We start from the raw sequence: 18,773 nt of genomic DNA, 5'->3' as shown, positions 1-18,773 counted from the left end.
TGGGAAAGAGTCACACCCGCTGTAGAAGTGGGTCACTGCGAGGGGAGACCATTACGAAACAGCAGAAAGGGCAGATCCCTTCAGTAAGAGGCGCTCAGCTTTGGTAATGTGACAATGAACCGGGGGCACAGAAAGGGCTGCCGTTATCTGGCCCAGGCAGCAGGTCCTTAAGTGAGGGCCCCTGTGATAGGGTGTAAAGCCCACACTGGTACCGAGAGGGTTAGCAGGAGTCTGAATGCTCAATTAATGCACCTGCTGGCACTAGAAAGGAGTCAAGTAGGTAAATTAGCAGGTCCACCTGGAAGTGAGTCAAGTTTCCTTAAAAGGCTTGAGAGGGCTCAGCTGGATATGACCCTGCTGTCTGAAAATGGGCTGAGAGATGTCAGGAGAGAGAACTGGGGAAAGTAAGAGAGGTGATAGTTCTGGTAGTGGGTCTCAAACTGGGGCTGAAGCTCTAGGGAGACGGTGCTGGTGCTCAGCTGAGGAGCAGAGCACTGCAGAGGGCCTCTGAAGAACTCCAGTTCAAGCCCAGCAAGGACAAAAGTGGTTTAAGTTTGAACTTTTGGTTGGGGATTTGGAGAATTCCAGGAGAATCCTGCAAGCCAGACCCTGCAGGAAGGGTAAAGCCTGAGATCTCTGGGAGCTTGGGGGGCAATGTAGGTATGTAGTGAACCTAGGAAGGGGCTGTTATGGGGGCTGATATACTGGCTCAGGTAGGAAGAAGCTCAAGGCAGAAGCAGGGGGCCTGAATGGACAGACCGTGCCTGCTTATAACAGGGTCTCTGGGCTTGAGGGCCTAGGTTCCCTTACTGGCTGGCAGCAAAGATTATGCAAAGACCCTGCAAACCAGGAGTGGAAGGACTAGCAAGCTGGGACTTGGGTCAAAGAGTTGGCTTGAGTATGCTGGACTATTGTTTGTTGGCTTTTTGGTTTCCCTGGAAGTGGAGATACTTTAGTGACCTGGATGGATGGATTGAGTCACCAGAAGAAGCATGTCACCACAGAGCCTGACCAGCTGTTGGCAGGAGGCACCAAGAGCACGCTATGCCACAACCAGCCACAAGGGTGTGTACCAGTGGTGAGTCCTCTTCTACAGCTCCCTTACACTCATGCTTTCCAGTCCTGTAAGTACTTTGAAATATGGGTTTTACAGAGCAGTAGGAAGGGAATGACTCATGCGGGTGTTTGGACAGCCTACCATGCAATGTTCTGGCACTCAGACCACACTAAGCTGAGATCTAGCTGGACCACATAAGCTAAGCTGGTACTTGGCTAGGATATAGGGAAAGCCCAAGTGTTGTGGGAAGTGAAATGGTGCTGGTAATTCAAAGGGAAAAGTGTCACCTACTGAATCCAGACTGAGCTAGTGCCCAGTCATGGTTCTGAGATCACTACTGCTACTGATGGTTCTTTCAGATCGGATGTAATGCTTTCAGATCACTCATGGCCTTCTCCCAAGAGTAGGGGTGTTACCCCAGTTGGATTTTGTCATTGAGAGTAATTGCCTACCTGCTTCCCTGTGGCTATTTCAGTTGGACATAGACGACTCCTCTTTCTTTTCCAAGTTGTTGTGTAGTGTTAGTGTGGGGTGTGGATTACCCCAGAGGTGGCTACACTTGAAGTGCAGGACAAAAAGATTCCTCTCTATACATGAAAAAGCAGCAAAGAGTCCTGTGGCACCTTATAGACTAACAGACGTATTGGAGCATGAGCTTTCATGGGTTAATACTCACTTCATCGGATGCATGTATTCACCCACGAAAGCTCATGCTCCAATACATCTGTTAGCCTATAAGGTGCCACAGGACTCTACTGCTTTTACAGATCCAGACTAACACGGCTACCCCTCTGATACTCTCTATCCATGTATCTTAAACAATCAGCTGGTAAGACCTGTAACATGGTTTAACATTTGTTAGTAAATACAGTCATTTTTATGGTCCTTGACAACCTACCAATAGTTCGTTCTGAGAACCCAACAACGAGAGCACGTTGGTAACATCCCTGTTCAGTGGAGGAGGAGGGGTGCACCAACCTGAACTCTTCTATTGCTATAGTTTGAAGTGGAAACAAAGGCACAAGGAAGAATGATTTGGGAACAATGTAGTAATTGGGGAAACAATGAAGGATAACTACAGCGTTCTGCCCTTCCCCTTCAGGATTAGCCAGGGGAAAGGATGGCAGTTTCCCCAGAGGATCGAAAAGAGGCCAACATCTTCAAAAAATTGGACTCAAATTAGGGGTACGGTGCTCATGTCCCTCCATTCTAGCTGCAGTGCCACCCACTCTGCCTAGAAGGCAGAGCCACAAGAGGGGGATCAGCTAGAAGAACCAGAGACAGCCTCAGGCACAGCAGAACTCCTCATGGAAGAACAGATCTATCCCCAGTGCCATTCGGAACTGCTTCCTACATCTGCCCACCTTGGGTCCTCCTGAAGGGGACCCTCGATCTTGCCTACGCCTCCACAGTGTCTCTGGATCCCCAATTCTTTGCACTGGCTGTGCAGTGCCTGCATTAAAGCACAACCACAGAGCACTCTGGGGCATATCTAAGACTGAAATGTGCTCAGCTACTCTTGGCTGAGCAGGAACAGGGACCACCTTTTGGAGGAGGAAAAACTGCAGAGTAGGGGACTAGGTGGGTTGGCCAGAGGAGGAAAGTGGACAGAGGGTGCCAAATCCCTTCAAGTCTGGGATGCTAATGAATCTAGGGCCAGCATCCTCCCTGGGGAGGTGGCTGGGGAAGGCGGAAAGTCAGCAGAGTCACAAATACATAGAATTGTCTGGCCTGTGAGTCTCTGGAGGGTAGAACGCCTGTTTATACTGGTGTACGGGCCACTTGCAGTTGTTGGTTTCATTAGCTCAGGAAAAGACAGAAGCTGCCATGACAACTCCATTGCTCACACTTCAACCAATGTATCTTCTGGTTGAGGAAAGCTTACCATGAATTGTCCCTATAAGAAGCTCAGATACTGGTGAGGAGTGTAATGGAGGTAGAATAGGGGGAAGTGTTTGAATGAACCCTTAACCAAACCCCTGATTCAAAACAATCAGTTCTACACCTTTTCTCAATGGACGGTGATTAAACAGAGCTGGTCAGTGGTTGAGAAAAATCCATTCTCAAATAAAGACAATGGGAAAACAGGTAAATTCACAGCAAGTATTCACTAAAATATTCCACTACCTCTATTCTCACATGACCCCAGTCTTATGGACCAGATCCCTTTGTAGGACAAACTCTAACCACTTTGAAAAGTAAACTTTCATGCAGATCCAGGCAGAAGAGAAGGGTACTTGGGTCATACAGTCCTGCAGTGATTTATGGGGTGAAGAATATCTCCAGGGGCCCCATTCATTCACATGCTATGAGTAGGGATGCTTCAACAGTGCATGTACTAATAATAATCTTCTATGTAAACTTACTTGGCAGTGAGTCACTGACAGGTTACTGCATTGTTCAATCTATTTGGAAATGCTAAGATTTAGCCTACATTTAGTTATCTGTAAGTAGGCAGGAGGAGTTAAGACAGTATTCTCTCTGTTACAGCAAGAAGGCCTGGACTAAAGTTATCACATTGCTCCCAGTTCACCTGGTCTCTAGGATTTCTATATTCAAATCTCTACTTAAGTGTCAGTGCTGTGGTTAACTTTAGGGTGAACCAGTGGATATGGTATTAAACATGACAGTCCTTGTGTAAATTGAATGTTCACCACTGGTGTTTGTTCACACGGGTTCTAACAGGATAGAATTTTCCACTGCAGACAAGCCCATGCTGAAGTAATTTCCCTATGCCACCTCAGGCACTTGCTCCTGTGCATGAGGTGGGTGTAGGAAGAAAACTGACTGCCGTATTTTATACTCAATCAAAAAATCTGTTTGGGGGAGGGGGAAGGTTAATGAATTGAATGACTCTCTCTTTAAACAGTAAAATTATAAACCATAATGAGACCTGCCATGTCTGATTAGATACATTAACCCTTGAGGCATAAAATTTACATGTATGCTATGCAACTTAAAAGATAAATGGACACAATAAAAATACACCCCATGACCCAAGCTGCAGAGACTTCACTGGATTGCTTAGAGTAGGTTCACCAATTACATAGATTCCACTATCTTTCCTCTAAATGTTGGGGCTGGAAAAGGAGTCTAATAGAACCAAGCGTTCCCAGATGAAGATACAACTTCTGAGGGGACAAAGCATTTTAATCAGTTAATTCTCTCCCGTTTTGGAATGGATATTCTCTGGTGGTTTCTGTCAGAGGCAGATGTCTGTGATAAAGCATACACTTCTGAAGCCCCCAAGTTGGCTGTTGTGTATTAGTACCTGGAATTGCAGAACAGCTGCTATTATACAGTACGTGAGATGTCAGGGTAAAAAATAAGAAAGCATGCTAAGGTCTTAGGAGCACTCCAGCAATGCGTGTTAGTTGGTAAGCAACATCAAGCAAAGTGTTAGCGCTGCATCCTAATTAAGAGATCTCAAATAAACGTGGGAGTAAAGATACGAACACTGCCCAGACACCTAGGAATTGTGCTCTTCATGGCTGTATGGGAGACCAACACTTTGCCCTGGTCTGCCAATTCCCTGACTGGCACTGCTGCTAGGAAAGGCCTACATCACACAAGAGGCTCTTTGACCAATTTTAGGTGCAGCATTCAGGGCTGCCAAGGGCACCCCAGTCTTCCACAGTCAGAAAGGTGGTGATTTGTGGTGGCATCATGAGGACATGTTGTGTTAAAAATGGAAATGAGGAATTTTCAGGGCTATACAAAAAATTCCCCAGGGGAAAGATCAAATACAGACAGGGAGCCATTTTGTGTAGGAGAACACAAGGGGTTAACTAAGACTCTTTATGACCAGTGATCTGCTGGAAATTGGACCAGTCTAACGGGCAGTGTCCTGATGCAAGTTGTGTAGTTAAACAGACTGGTCTCTGGAGGACGGCCAGTATCTGACACCCTGGCTCAATCAGAAGTGTGTTTTTTAAAGCTCCAATCTGGAAGCCCCCATTTCCAGCCAAGAATGTACCAGCATCACAGGCTGTGATCAGCCAACATCTAGGCCTCTCATAGATGCATATTCCTTTAGAGATTCTGGTTATTTGCTTTTTAATGTAATGCAAATAACTTTCAGGTTTTGCTAGACAGAAGCCAAAAGATGGTCCTATAATGCCCTGTGGCTCAGCAGATTGTCCTGAGAACGATACACACCTCTGCTCTGCCCAGGCTGCATTTACTCCTTACATGGGTGTCCAGAAGTAGGTCATGGGCCTCTCATGCCTGGGACTGCTTAATGACCCTCTGACCCAGGTATTACTCTTTCTGTTCACTTGTCAAGGGATTTACTCATTCTAGTCTCTCATTTGTTCCTTGGAAGCCTGAGTTGGTGGAGTCCTCAGAACATCTCATTGCTTGGGGCACTATCTGTTCTAATGGCAGCGTACTACTGTAATGTACATTTTTAGTCCCAAACGTAAATAGGGAAAGGCAGCACTTTGGGTACATTGTAGGGGCCCTCAAAGTGGTGGTCATATGGGGGGGGGGGGAAAGGCTCCACATCAGGTCCCTCTTTGGAAATAGGAAGCTGGGGGGTGAGGAATAAGCATTTGTTTTCCTCCATTCCACATGTGCACCACTGTAGGAACCTCTTACCCTGTAGATCAGCCTCTCAGGAACAGTGAAATAGGAATCTTAATAAAACATGTAAAATATTACATGCACTTCACCAACCTGCTATAAGAAACGTGTCGAATTTTGGGTCTAGCAACCTTGACAACATACGTCCCTTTAACTCTCTTCTCTTAGAAATTGAAAGACTTTGGGGGGAACCTTCAGCAATACCAGCCCACAGCCATGATACCCTGGGAAAACCTTCCCAGTTTGGAAGGAACAAATTTTAGCAATGCCAGTAGTTTTGTTTTGTGTGTTAGGAGCCAAGGGCACTATAGAAACATGCATGAAAAATAAAACCACATACAGGGGGGAAAACAATGCGCTCAGGAAAAGGCACTAAAAGCAGAGTAGAGTTTCTCTGATACACACCTGCATGGGCCGCACCAGTCCGTTTGTTGGTTGAGGCCAAAGCGAGCTCTGCATTTCTTAGGAGAGGCGGGATCTGAACACAGAAGCATGCGTGGCGGAGAATGGGCAAGACAGAGGCACAAGAGGAGGAGGATGAGGAGCAGGAGGAAGAAGAAAAGATGCAACATCATTTCAGCCATTTAAGACAAAACTAACAGACTAAAATCCAATTCTTCAGCAACGGAACTATTCAGACACCACTTTCCTGTAAAAAAGGGATTGTTAGGCAAGTATCAGAGAGATTACACCCAGTGGGGGTGGGGAGAGGGGGATGTTTGGGAAATGGCCTCAAGTTACAGATGTAGGAGACTTTGGTCCCTCCCACCTCTGGTGCTCTCCTAGCTCAACCACTTCCTCCACAAAGCCAAGTCCAGGCAGTCAAAATTCAGTTACAGGAAAGCTAGGAATTTACCTGGAAATTAATTGCTTCTTATGGAATGTTAAACTTCTTTGTTTTGAAATGCTGCCAAATCAAACAGCCACCCATTGCCTCCTGTACTGAAATCTGACCTGCTCCCTGGTTAAATGGCCTCCCAAAGAACTGAGTCCTCATATATATTAAAACAGAAGAAGAAAATACTGCAGAAGCAGATTGAAAACCAATAGCACCAATGAGACCCATATGGGGCAATTCCATTCTGCTTCCCTAAATTCTCCCTCTAGTTCTAATGGACAAGCCACTCTTCTGCATGTACTGCCCTAAAGTCCTGTGTAGTGTTGCTGTGTGACAATAGGGGCTGATTGGGGTAGTGCCCTATTTTCATTTAGATACATGTGAACTTTTTGCACTAATGTAAATGAGATCTGAGCAGTACCTTTGTGTCAATGTTACTCATTCACTTCCATAATCGCTGACTTTTCCTGCTCTGTGCTGTTAATCAGCAGTTGCCTTCCAGCCCAAAGAGGACTGCATTCCGGTGGTGGGTGAAATTATTTTTACAGCACGTATATTACATAAAATCTTACACTTATCTAGGCAATAACTGAGATGAAAAGTTAACTTACTATAAGAAATGTGCAGTTTAGCTTCCTGAGAGACACAAAGCATATGCCTTGATATTTTCTCTTGATGTGATATAACAAAGGTCCATTAGTACAGATAACTTGGAAATGCTTCCAGATCTAGGATGTGAATAACTTTGGATGGTGTGGGTGTGTGCACCCATCTAGATACACAGTGAAATCTGCACTAGGGGCCGCCTCCAATAAAGAGCACTCTATAGTTAGGAACTACATTAAAGTACCCCATGGTTTTCAGTGCAATTTGGTTTGACTTTTAGGCACTTCTGCTATAAAAAGACTTGTGATGTGTTCCCTGGGATGGTCTTTAAAGAGGTTTCATAGCTCTTAGATACGCAATATTGATGCATCTAATGGATAAAGGCATCACTTTTTCACTACAGGACATTGGTGCCTCCTGCCATTCAGAACCTACTGGAGCATTTCCCCTGAATATCTCTGGCAGAACAAATTGTAGGGGTGACTTCTATTAAAAATGATTTATTAGCCACAATCTAGTTTGACTGCAGTATTGTAGCTGTGACAGTACCAAGATATCAGAGACAAGGTGGGTAAGGTAATCTCTCTTATTGGACCAACTTTCATTAGTGAAAGAGACAAGCTTTTGAGCTACAAAGAGCTCTTCTTCAGGTCTGGAATTCCTCTTGCTCAATTTTCATGAACACCACCCATGTTCTAATCCACATGTGTTTTTTAAGAACAAGATAGTTTATAGAAGACATTTACTGTGACTTTAAAATATACCATTTTTTAGCTTTAGAAAGCTGAGCGAATGAGCTAAAACCTGGATGTCAAAATACAAACACCCAGTGATAAGCTACTGAGTAACATGCTGAATTCAGTACCAATTAGTTTACCTGAATTGGAGTCTTGCTGCTTTTCTCTTGCTCGTCTTTTCTTTTTTCCCTAGGATGTAAGAGGGAAATAATATTAGTTTCTTCTCTCAGGACTGGTGGAGGCTGCTCAGCATTACGAATACAACAATTGAAAGGGACAGTCATAGGGCTTAAGTAAAATTCATGAAGCGTCACAACATCTGGAGGAGTTGTTGCCCATAAGGACTGAACCAAGCACCTTTGGAACTAAAAGCATAAGCCCTCTTCTGCTTATACTAAAAACAAAACAAAACACAGGTCTATTAGCTCAGAGGCAGTAGCAAACTTAAACCTCCCAACATGACCTGCCCAGTCTGATATGTACATCTCCCGTTTTGTCATTTCATTCATCACAGATGATGTAACGAAGGGCCTTGTACAGAACTAGACAGCTTTCTGTGTCACCTGATTGGCCATTTGCCCATCAATAATCCACACATTAGGAATTAAAGGTGTGTGGGGTTTTTTTTTTTTTTTTCCCAAAGCTACGGTTGATAACTTCAGCAAAAGGTGGCTGGTAAAACCACCTTTCCTTAGAATTTTAGAGATGCATGTACAGTACTTCCCATCAGTCATGGTTAAGATAGTTTAGCAAGTCGTGGAGACCACAGGGCTGCGTGGTGTAACAAAAACATAGGGAGAAACCACTGCTTCATTTTCTGTCTAGTTTAGAGCGATCTGTCTTCACAGTTGCCAGAGATTATCTAGTCATTGATGTTCTATTTGAAGAACCTTGTTGACCGTAAGGGACAGCAAACTCTACTATGAAATAAGACCATATTTTTAAATACAAAGGAAGAGATACAGAGTAATGAACAACAACTGTTATACTTTGTCTCCCCTTCAGTGAGAGAAGTGCTGTGGCAGCACAGTGTGGGCTTTCCTTTGCCAGCCATATTCCCAAATGCAAGCACATACCAAAACCAGTGATTTATTCCACAAATCAGACTGTCCTGGCTTAGGGATCTTCCACAAGGTAGCTGCCAATGGGCCAGCTGAATTGTTGCAGGAATGAAACACTGCTTCTTTTATCTGTATAAATGCCAACTCAACCCAGAGGGAGAGACAAAAAGATATAGCGCGAACCCTCACGGAAAGGGAACATACTGGTAACAACTTGCACTGGAAGTTACGGGATGCAACACACAATTTTTCAGAATTCACCAAATCAGAATCTCTCTCCACATGCGGTAATATATATTGTGTATAGACAGACAGTTCTGGGCATGTAGGGCCAGACTGTGCTTTGATGATCTCTGAAAGTGCCAAGGGAGAAAAGGAAGCTATAAGGAGTCTCCCGCTTTGGGCCCCTGTGCAGCAGAGAGTCACCATCATGGCCTGGCCTTGCAGCAGGGAGGGGCCTGAAAGAGTGTAGAAGCATGGTGCTCCTCTTGTGCAGCAGGAAACTTGGAGGTGAAATTTCTTCTTCCTGAAGCTCCTCTTGGAGGGATGTGCCTAAACTGAAAGTGATCTCCCTCCCTAACATAAGTAGCAAATTCTACACAGAGGCTATATCTTCCTCAACTGTCATGAAGGAGTGACTAAAAATGAGAGAGGATGAGCAGTTCTGAGGATGCCACTGACAGATAAATAATTAGCTGTGACTCTGAGTACCTTTCCCAGACCGGAGGAAGAACTCTCTGTAAGCTCTAAAGTTTGCCTCTCTTGCCTGCAGAAATTGGTCCAATAAAAGACATTACCTCACCCACTTTGTGTCTCTAGATAAATCATTGTTAAGCAGTTAGAGAAGGAAATGACCCAGTGTAGTAGATCATAGACTCCAGTCACAGGAGAATACGACCCCCAGTTAGATTAACAAAACACTTGATCTTAACCAAAAAGCAGAAAGGTGATGGTTGCATTTTTTTTTTCGATTCTGAGGCTCAGTGCTAGGCACATGGAATGGAAATCAATGCAGGTGAGATGGCCAAACAGTTTATTTATCTGAACACCCACTTTTCCAACTACATTTTCTGGTCCCCTTGAGTGAAACCACAGCTGGTGTTTTTAAAATAACTACCAAAAAAAGCATTGGGTCAACTATCTAGGGCCTGTTTTTCATGTTCCACAAATCTATTACACCTCTACCCTGATATAACACGAATTCGGATATAACGCAGTAAAGCAGCGCTCCGGGGGGGCGGGGCTGTGCACTCCAGCAGATCAAAGCAAGTTCGATATAACGCAATTTCACCTATAATGCAGTAAGATTTTTTTGGCTCCCCAGGACAGCGTTACATCAGGATCGAGGTGTATTTTCTGGAATATTTTTTCCTGATTTTTCAAAGTCCTGGAATCCAATATCATAAGCACTTGGATTATTCCACAACAGGCAGCAAAGATGGTGCATAAGATTTACATATAATTTTAAGAAAAGTGATTAAGAGTTTGGAGACCACTGAGGCCCTGTCCACACTCTAGCTTTTACTGTGCTCAAACATGTTTATTGTTAGCAAGGCTAACACTGCTTCCCTGATAATTGCGGGTACGGTCAAACCATGTTATGTAACTCTAGTCTACGGTCACATCCACATTACAAATTCAGCTGCATGGAAGGAGCTGGTTAGAACACAGCTATAACCCTCCTCCTTTGGACTAAACTCCATCTGAGCAAAATAATGCTGGCATTTTAAATCCAGGGCACTCCATTCAGTGTTGCTTGTCAATGAGTGTCTGATGCCAGCTGCCATGCTGGCACAGGCTTGACTTATGGGTATAAGTTGCTGGATAGCTTTCAATGCTCACACTCCAGCTAATGTTCTTGAAGATCAGGAGTAAAGATACCAGCACTACTGGGCTGGTCCTAGACTTAACTTTTTCCAATATCTCAATGGAAGAAACACATCGTCCATTTGTTGCAATTTCTTCACGTCTGTCTCTGTTCTGTTATGTTCCATAATAGAACAATGTCCAATGACCTACCAGGCATTGACTTTAAAGCAACATTTAGCCCACACTATACTCTGAAGTGTAGTGAGAGGATTAAATAAATTCCATAGCCAATGAGCGATTCCATGGCCATGGAAGTGTGAAAAGCTCAGGGCTCCTGGAATTCTGCAGCTAACACTGGAGTCGGTGGGTACAGAGTGGCAGACAGCTATACGTTCTCACTGCTGCAGAGTTGACTAACATTCGCTGCAGAATTCTCTTACCCTTGCCGCAGAAACTGGCCCTGAAGTGCCGCAGAATTCCAGGGGCCCTGAGTATAACTGAGTGTGTTCACGGGCTGAAGAGCCTGAAGACTGAAGAGCAAAGTATTAAAATAGTAAAAATGGTAAAGTTTTAAAATAGTAACTGATCTCTTTAAATAAATCCAATACATGCACAGATGGTAAACAGTGTTGTCAACGCCCCACACTTTATTGCACGTCTCACAATGGTGGTTTTTAAAGTCCCCGCTCATAGAATTATGGTACGAGAGAATCTCAGCAGACAAAAATAGCCCCCATGGTTGCAGGGAGAAGCTTGAAATCATGAACCTTAAAAGCACAAACAGCATAAGGCAAATAAAAAGAACCCCAAATGTATTACTTTCAAAATATCAGGAATGGTGTGTGTGGGTTTTTTGTTTTGTTTTTAAGGCATGACTCTTGAATGTTTGGGGTTGGCAAAGCTGGGTATAGTGAGATCCGAAAAGGAAAGTAATGCACTGTTACTTGATTGATAATACAGTACTAGTCCCAACCTTAAGTCAGTAATGGTGAATCAGCAAATCCCTTCTTGTTGCTTCCCAGGTGTGCCAAAAACTGATTCTTCAAAATGGCAACTGGCTGGTTAAACAACCCTAAGAGGTATCTTCTTTCTCTCAGTGTGTAGACGTTCGAGAATATGGCCAAGATACATTCATATGTTGCCTGTGTTACTAAATAACACAGTAGATTATTATTTTCTTCAAACTAACTCTCATTTGGGTTGCCAACACCATACGGCAATATTTCAATTGACTCCTTGTCTTCCCCTTCCCCCGTGTTTTCATTGGAATTGTTCTACATCCTGATAGTTCTACTCACACTAGCGCTGGGTCTAAACTGCTGAACAACATTCTTTAGCGCCTCCCAGGGATTTACACCAGCAGTAAGTCTGGCCCATATTTTTTTTTAAAATGAATAGAACAAAATATACCCATGTCCAGCTGAGGCACTGTGTGACCTTATTACCATAACTCCGGTCATTACTCACAACTTCCCTTCCTATTGCTTGTCACCTCACTGCATCACTCAGAAAATGAGACTAAAATCTTTTGCAGAAGGGACCATGCCTTTTTATGTTTCTGTGCAGCGTTGGGCACATCTTAGAAACTTGTAAAAATAAAATATATTTTATCTTCATGATAGTGCATTCTAAAGGAAGCCTATGTTAAGGCTGAACAGAAGAGCTTCCAGGGGATTGACCATATTCTGTGCTGCTGACGTATCACTGAAGAGATGATGCTCTTCTTAGTATACAATATTTGGTAATAACAGCCATGACCACATTAGTGTTGTTAAGGACTCTTACAAATAGCCAGTTTTGTGTTTTCAATTCTCTCTTCACTGTTCTGGACCCGCTTATCCATTCTTCTGTTTCTTCTGCCCATTAATAAGGAAACACATTTTTATCCTCTACTTGCTTCTCTGACACAGAATGCATAATAACGCCCTTTGTGTCCCAATGAGTTCTATTAACAAGCGCACAAGAGCTGCTGGAGCAAATCTGTCCTGTATGAAAGGGCTGCTTGCAGTGCTGGCTTTGACCTGTGACTTCTTATATGACTTCTTGTGGTTTGAGTGAAGGTGGAAAACTCCTAATCGCGGTGAGCTTTTCTTCAGTGTGGGAGTAACTGTATTTCCTGTCTCATATCAAGTCACGTGCCAAGGGCGTTGACCTAGATTCCTCCTCCCCATTTGAGTTACAAAACTGGGGAGACAGAAAAGCATTTGTTGTTGATACAGTGAGAAAAATCACAAGGCAGCCGCTTCCTGGCTTTGGGCACTTCTGTCCCAAAACAACTTTGGATGAGCTGATGAGCAGACTGCTAGAGCCTGGATGGCCAGCAGAAGATATGGGGGCTACTGGAGAAGTGCAGGCAGGGTGAGAGTGTTTCCAGAGCACAGACGGCAGCTCTTTTTTTCTGAGGAGAAAAGATTCAATGGGAGGAATGCACAATGAGGCGGTTTTGTGTAAGGAAGCACTCCATCTTGGTGTGTGCGGGGGGAAGCAACCTGCTGTATCAGAGGCTGCTCGTGTTGCCCTGGCTCTCATAACACCACCCACTGCTGCTTCAGATACTGGTTTAGCAGCCATCCCAGGGGAATAAACGCCACTGAGAATCCTGAAATTCCCCCACGTATGTTCCATCAGGAGATCCTTGGCTGAGGCTGGTGGAGTGCCACAGAGACAGATGCAGGCTTATGGAATGAGGAGTCACCTGGAGAACAGCCATTCTGGGAAGCCAAGGAGTGGCTATAAACACAGTGGTGGCATGATCATTTCTCTTAGCAGCATTAGGAGAGAAGGGAGCAGCTAAAAGAAAATGCAAGAATCCCACTGATTGCAATGGGCTTTGGATCAGGTCCCAAGTTAACTAGTTAGGCATTTCTATCTAGCCTCAAAATAAAGACTAGAAAAGCAAAGCTGAATGTGAACGTTTTGTGTAGCACTCTTATTCCTATTCCACTTAATGGGGTTGCCTCTTAAATGATCAGTACAGCTAAGAGAAAATGGGGAAATGATTTGTTTTTTATAGTGGCTCTTCTCAGTTGTGCCACAGATTAGAAAGTAAAGAGGTGATGAGACTGTTTCAGACAGACAACTCTACATCAGGGTTTAGCTACTGGAAGCTTGTACTCGCTTGAAAGTTAGTAGTCACAGAAACATTCCTGGAATGGTCAGGAGAAAAAAAATCAATTTAGAACACAAAGAAAATGGTGCTAAGGGGACATCAGGATTCATGTGTCTGCTTTAAAAAAACACTCTTTAGAGTCTAATTCAAATAAGCCTTTGTGTTTCAAAATTCTCTCTTATTTGATTCCAATAGATTCAGCTCCTACCATCTATGGATGACCTAACTCTGCTCCCATTGAAGTTGATGGTAAAACTCCCCTTGATGTCAATGGGAGCAGAGTTTAGGCCCACAGGGAGCATTTTTGAAAATCCCATCCTGTATCAATATAACCACCTAATCCGATTTCTAGACAGAACAAAACAAATAATATTTCACTAATGTCTAATGAATTGATTCAGAATTGCTACCAAGGCGGTTGGATCCTACTGTTCTAGGAATCTAACCAAGAAGAGAACAAACATACAGAGAATTGGAGAGCAGTTAGGCTATATCAGAGCTACCCAGATGTGGCCTGTGCGACTATGGCTTTGTCTACACTGGTGGTTGCGACATGTAGGGTGTGCATAGCTGGAGGTTGCGTCCATAATGCAGAGTGTAGCTACACCCATCGGGGAAAGGCTCCAGCAGCAGGGAGGCAGCAGGATGCTACACTGCTATGAAGGCGTGGCTTGGGTGTGTAGAGAGCCAGGTAGGATACGTATGCCAGAACCATAGGATGTCTTTACTTTACTCACCTAAGCAGTGCCTCACCAGCTACACTGCTGTTTATACCCGTGCTAGATAGCCATGCAGTGTATGTATTCCCTAAGTGTAGACATGGCCTATGGGTACTTGAAATCCCAACATTCAGTGTGCTTCATGGCCTTCCCCATTGGTTACTGCAGATCATGCTTCACACTGCCAACAACCACTGGGGAACGCTGCCCTGACATTGTCATGTATTGAATCCAGTAGTGACAGCTGAGATGTTTACAGAGCATATTTCTTGCTGTTCTATTCAGCAACCTTATTCTGGACACTTGTTTGAAATGGCCATTTAAAATAAAAACACCTGCCTCTGGTATCCCTGCTCTGACAGGAGAATCATGGAAGAGTTGGGCTTAGCAGACAGACTGTCAATACAACCATTGGTGCTGCCATGTTTGGATGTTCTGGTTTTAGCTGAACACTGAAGGTAACATTTGTTTGGGACCCCTTTAGAATCATAGGATCGGGTAAAGACCTATTAGATCAGTGAGTCTGTCATCCTGCAAATGCAGCATATGATCCCAGCTCAGACAACATTATACTTACCTTGATGTAGGTTCATATTTATGACAGCATCATCATGAATGGATTGAAAGTTAACCCAGGTAGGCAGCTAACCTAAGGCTGGGACTAGAATCTGTACAATGAAGATCATTATCTCTACTGTTGTGGAATTCTCTCCTAATGAATGGCAAGCCAAACAATATTGGAAAAAGTCCAAAAGCCACCAACTCAGCTGATAATAAAGGTGTCATCATAATGGCCAAGAGAGGATATAACCATGGTAAATGGAATTAGAGTGAAGAAACAATAAGGATCCCGTTTGAAATTCCCCAAAGCTCATTAAAGTTCAGTAACTTTCACTTGTTACAGTATATTTATAGCTAACTAAAACTACTGGTTAATTGTTATATATGGGTGGGAAATGCAACAGAATCAGCTTGTGATGATTTTATGCTCTGTATAGTTAAGGAAACAGAAAATACAAAGACTGATATTTCCAGTAACTTTAGGGCAGTGACTGATGCTGGGCAGTAGAGCTGCTTCCGTACGTTAGGCCAGTGCTGGCAAATTTATAAAAGGACTTTGTCTAGTTTCACACTGGTGTAAATCAGGAGCAATTCCTGTGACATCAGTGGAGTTACTCAGGTATAAAACAGGCTTAAGTGAGAGAAGCATCAGCCCCAGAGCAAAACGATATTGATGTTACATGTCATTGAGTAGGAATATTTCTAATTTTTAGATTAAATAAATCGTTTTAAAAATTATGATACAGTACTATAAGGATAGGTGAGAACCTGCTTAGGCAACAAGGGAGTTCATCGACAAAGCCTGTATACTCTCCACAGTAAAGGCACTCTTGAAGACGTACTGCCACCTACAGTAAATCTCCTGACAAGCACAAAGTAAAAGGAAAGAAAAAAGTATGTTTCCCATTACCCCCCACCCCTGTGGTCTGTCCTTAGACTGTAAGCTCTTTACGGCAGGGACCCCCATGCCAGCAAAGTAAGTGCTACCATCAACAAATAATAAAAAACGAGTATAAAGTCTTTAAACCATAAAGTCTCCATGGGCGAGGTAGCCATATTAAAGGAGAAGGATTTTCTCTTGGTCATCCCTGAATCATAAAGCGGATTTCCCCCCCCCCAAGGAATTCAGGAAAAGGGCCTAACAAGCACCGTAGTGAGTATAGTGGAAGTCACTGACGCTCTCTATTTATCAATGTCTTAAGCCAGGAGTTCTCCAGATCTTTCATTCAGAGGCTGAGATTTCCTCTTAGACCCCCTCCTTTCCTAACCTTCACCCCACCCTAAGAGGTAGTTCTCAAAATGTTCCATTCTGCAGATCATGAGGAAATGCTCCTCTGTTGTCCATGGACCACAGATGGAAAACCACTGACTGCCTAAGGCCGTCATAGGAGTATATTTCCATAGGACTAATATTGCCAACGACCATTCAAGTAATTTAAAAATCATTTTGATTTCTGCTTCTTTTTCATATGAACCTGGATTTTTTTATTAGGTAGAAGCTCTAAGACAATAAGTATGCAAACCTCTTTGTTAACAAAGACACATCACTTAGCAGCTGTTGGGAAATGTGACATGCTGTTGGGAAAAGTATACATTAATCCACAAACAAACAAACAAATGTAACGTATTCCTTGGACCTATATTCTTATGCCTATGGGTATATGAATACCCTCCCCTCTATCACCTATCTGTACGAGTGCACTGGTGCACCCCATGGCTATCAGGAGGTACGCTATCAGGGACATCTGTTAAATCAGGCAGGTGACATTTTCAGGTTCAACAATAGATTTCTAAACATGCTGCCAAGATGCGGCCTTTAGTCCCTAGCTGCATTAAGCACTCACATAGTTATCTCTAGCAGACCAGCCTGGGTAGAGCTGCATGTGAAGCTGCCGTTCCTTCCGGGCCAGTTCATAGTACTTGGCCTGCTCCTCCCGGGACAGTGCGTGCCACTGCAACAACAACAAAAAAGTCCATTGTGAGACTCCTCAGTGCATGTCATCACCATTCCTCTTTGCTGTCAGAATGAGATGAGGGCAAAATGGGATCTCCTTCCATTATCCCTTGTGTAGCACCACTCGTGTCAGTTGCGTTCCCTCGGGTAATTTGATGCTGGGTATCTACAGTGGCATAAGGACAATGTACACACTTTTAAAGGTGAGCAGCTTGCTACCTGCTTGAGGAAAACACTGGTAAGTGATGCAAGGCTGACCCTTCAATCTGCACTGGCCTGGCTAATTGGCTTCCCCTGGGAAGGAAGTGAAGGGTCTCTATGTAGCTAGTGGTGCTTGGAGCACTTTTCCCACCGTCTTTTTCTCCTTAGGTTTTATAGACCCCTAATGGCTGGATCCATAGGGCTCACTTCTTCCCCAGCAGGTGCAAACACATTGCCTCTACAATAGTCATAATTAAGGATACATTTTAGTCATGGGTATTTTTAGTAAAAGTCATGGACAGGTCACAGGCAGCAAATAAAAATTCACGGCCCATGACCTGTCCATGACTTGTACTAAACCCCTGATTAAATCTTGGGAGTGCTGCAGGTGCTGGGGGCGGGGCAGCACGCAGCGGGTGCTCAAGGGGGGGGGCAGTCCAGAGGGGGCTGTGAGCAGCGGGTGCTGGGGGGTGCTGCGAGTGCCTGGGGGGGGGGGGTGCCCTGTGGGTGCATGGGGAGGCCCAAGCAGCAGCTGGTGTGACTGGCCCAGGGGCTGCCTGATTTGCTAGGGCAGCCCGAGAGCCAGCCACACCGGCTGCTGCAGAAGTCATGGAAAGTCACCTCCATGACAAACTTGCAGCCTTAGTCATAACACCCCTTAAATTAGGATCCAGTGTCGGAGTGGTTCGTTACCAATAACGATGTGTAAAACTATCTTGTACTTCCACCCCTCTGCCCTCATATATTGAAAGGGGGTTTGTAAATATTCATTTCAGTAACAGGATATAAAAAGGCATCTACCCCAGTGGTTTAAAAATGTTATTTAAAAAGCACAAGTAGGGGAGAGAGCCTCCCATGGGCTTAATTCCTCTAAGGAACATCCCCATCACTCCTACTGTTTGCTCATCTAAACATTTTATTCTGTGGACTGACACAGACCACATTTAAAGAAACACTGATTTCCCCAAAGCCTTCCAGGTAATAGTTTTTTTTTTTAGTAGCTGATCAGTTTGTTCTTTCTCTCTCTTTATGGGACTGTGAAGAAGGGAATGGCTTTGCTTAGATGCCAGCAATATGTTCTGTTCTGTGCTCTTACCCTCCTTCCTAAAATCTGATTGATAGCTGCACTTTCTTTCAGGGTGCACTCAGCAATGACTTTTGCCCGCATTTCTTTCATATACAACATGAAAGCATTCAGGGGCTTCTTGATAGTGGGCTTCTTGGCTTCCTTCTCTCTCTTTGGTTCTGGTTGGGGTTTCCTGGACAAAAACAAAACAGTCAGTAACAATCACGCTCTTGCATCTCAGCTATCGGAACTGAACAGTAGTCAGAAGGAATTGTTCCTCGTGAAAATATTAAATACTAAAACACTTGACCTCAAACCAAGACTAATGAGTATTTTATGCAACTAGGGCACGGACCCTTCTAACGATCATGCCCATCATTACACCAGTGCCTTTCAGTTGCTGGGGCAACAGCGTAGTACCACCAACCTTGCTTGTGGAATCGACAGAGTTGCAAATGTTCCATGTCTGGC

At 44.0% G+C, this 18,773-nt stretch overlaps 1 protein-coding gene across 11 annotated transcripts in view; it reads right to left on the bottom strand.

Annotated features, from left to right (window-relative positions):
- The window catches only part of TCF7 (transcription factor 7), a 115,967-nt gene that overhangs the window by 5,042 nt on the left and 92,152 nt on the right, over positions 1-18,773 (bottom strand). For 5 of the 11 annotated variants that reach the window (XM_045027330.1, XM_045027338.1, XM_045027329.1 and 2 more), the window contains 5 exons: positions 18,333-18,495; positions 16,926-17,033; positions 11,133-11,222; positions 7,963-8,011; positions 6,047-6,119 (listed from right to left, as the gene is read on the bottom strand). In XM_045027330.1, coding sequence (XP_044883265.1) covers positions 6,047-6,119; positions 7,963-8,011; positions 11,133-11,222; positions 16,926-17,033; positions 18,333-18,495 — 483 coding nt within the window. Of the gene's footprint in view, positions 1-4,204; positions 4,329-6,046; positions 6,120-7,962; positions 8,012-11,132; positions 11,223-16,925; positions 17,034-18,332; positions 18,496-18,773 lie in introns of those variants that run through there. The other 6 variants (XM_045027332.1, XM_045027333.1, XM_045027339.1 and 3 more) reach the window with 4 other exon arrangements.

This window comes from Mauremys mutica, chromosome 8, assembly GCF_020497125.1.
Source record: "Mauremys mutica isolate MM-2020 ecotype Southern chromosome 8, ASM2049712v1, whole genome shotgun sequence".
In the NCBI taxonomy this organism is placed as follows: domain Eukaryota; kingdom Metazoa; phylum Chordata; order Testudines; family Geoemydidae; genus Mauremys; species Mauremys mutica.
The sequence above is the reverse complement of the archived record's forward strand: the minus strand, read 5'-3'. Positions and strand labels throughout refer to the sequence as shown.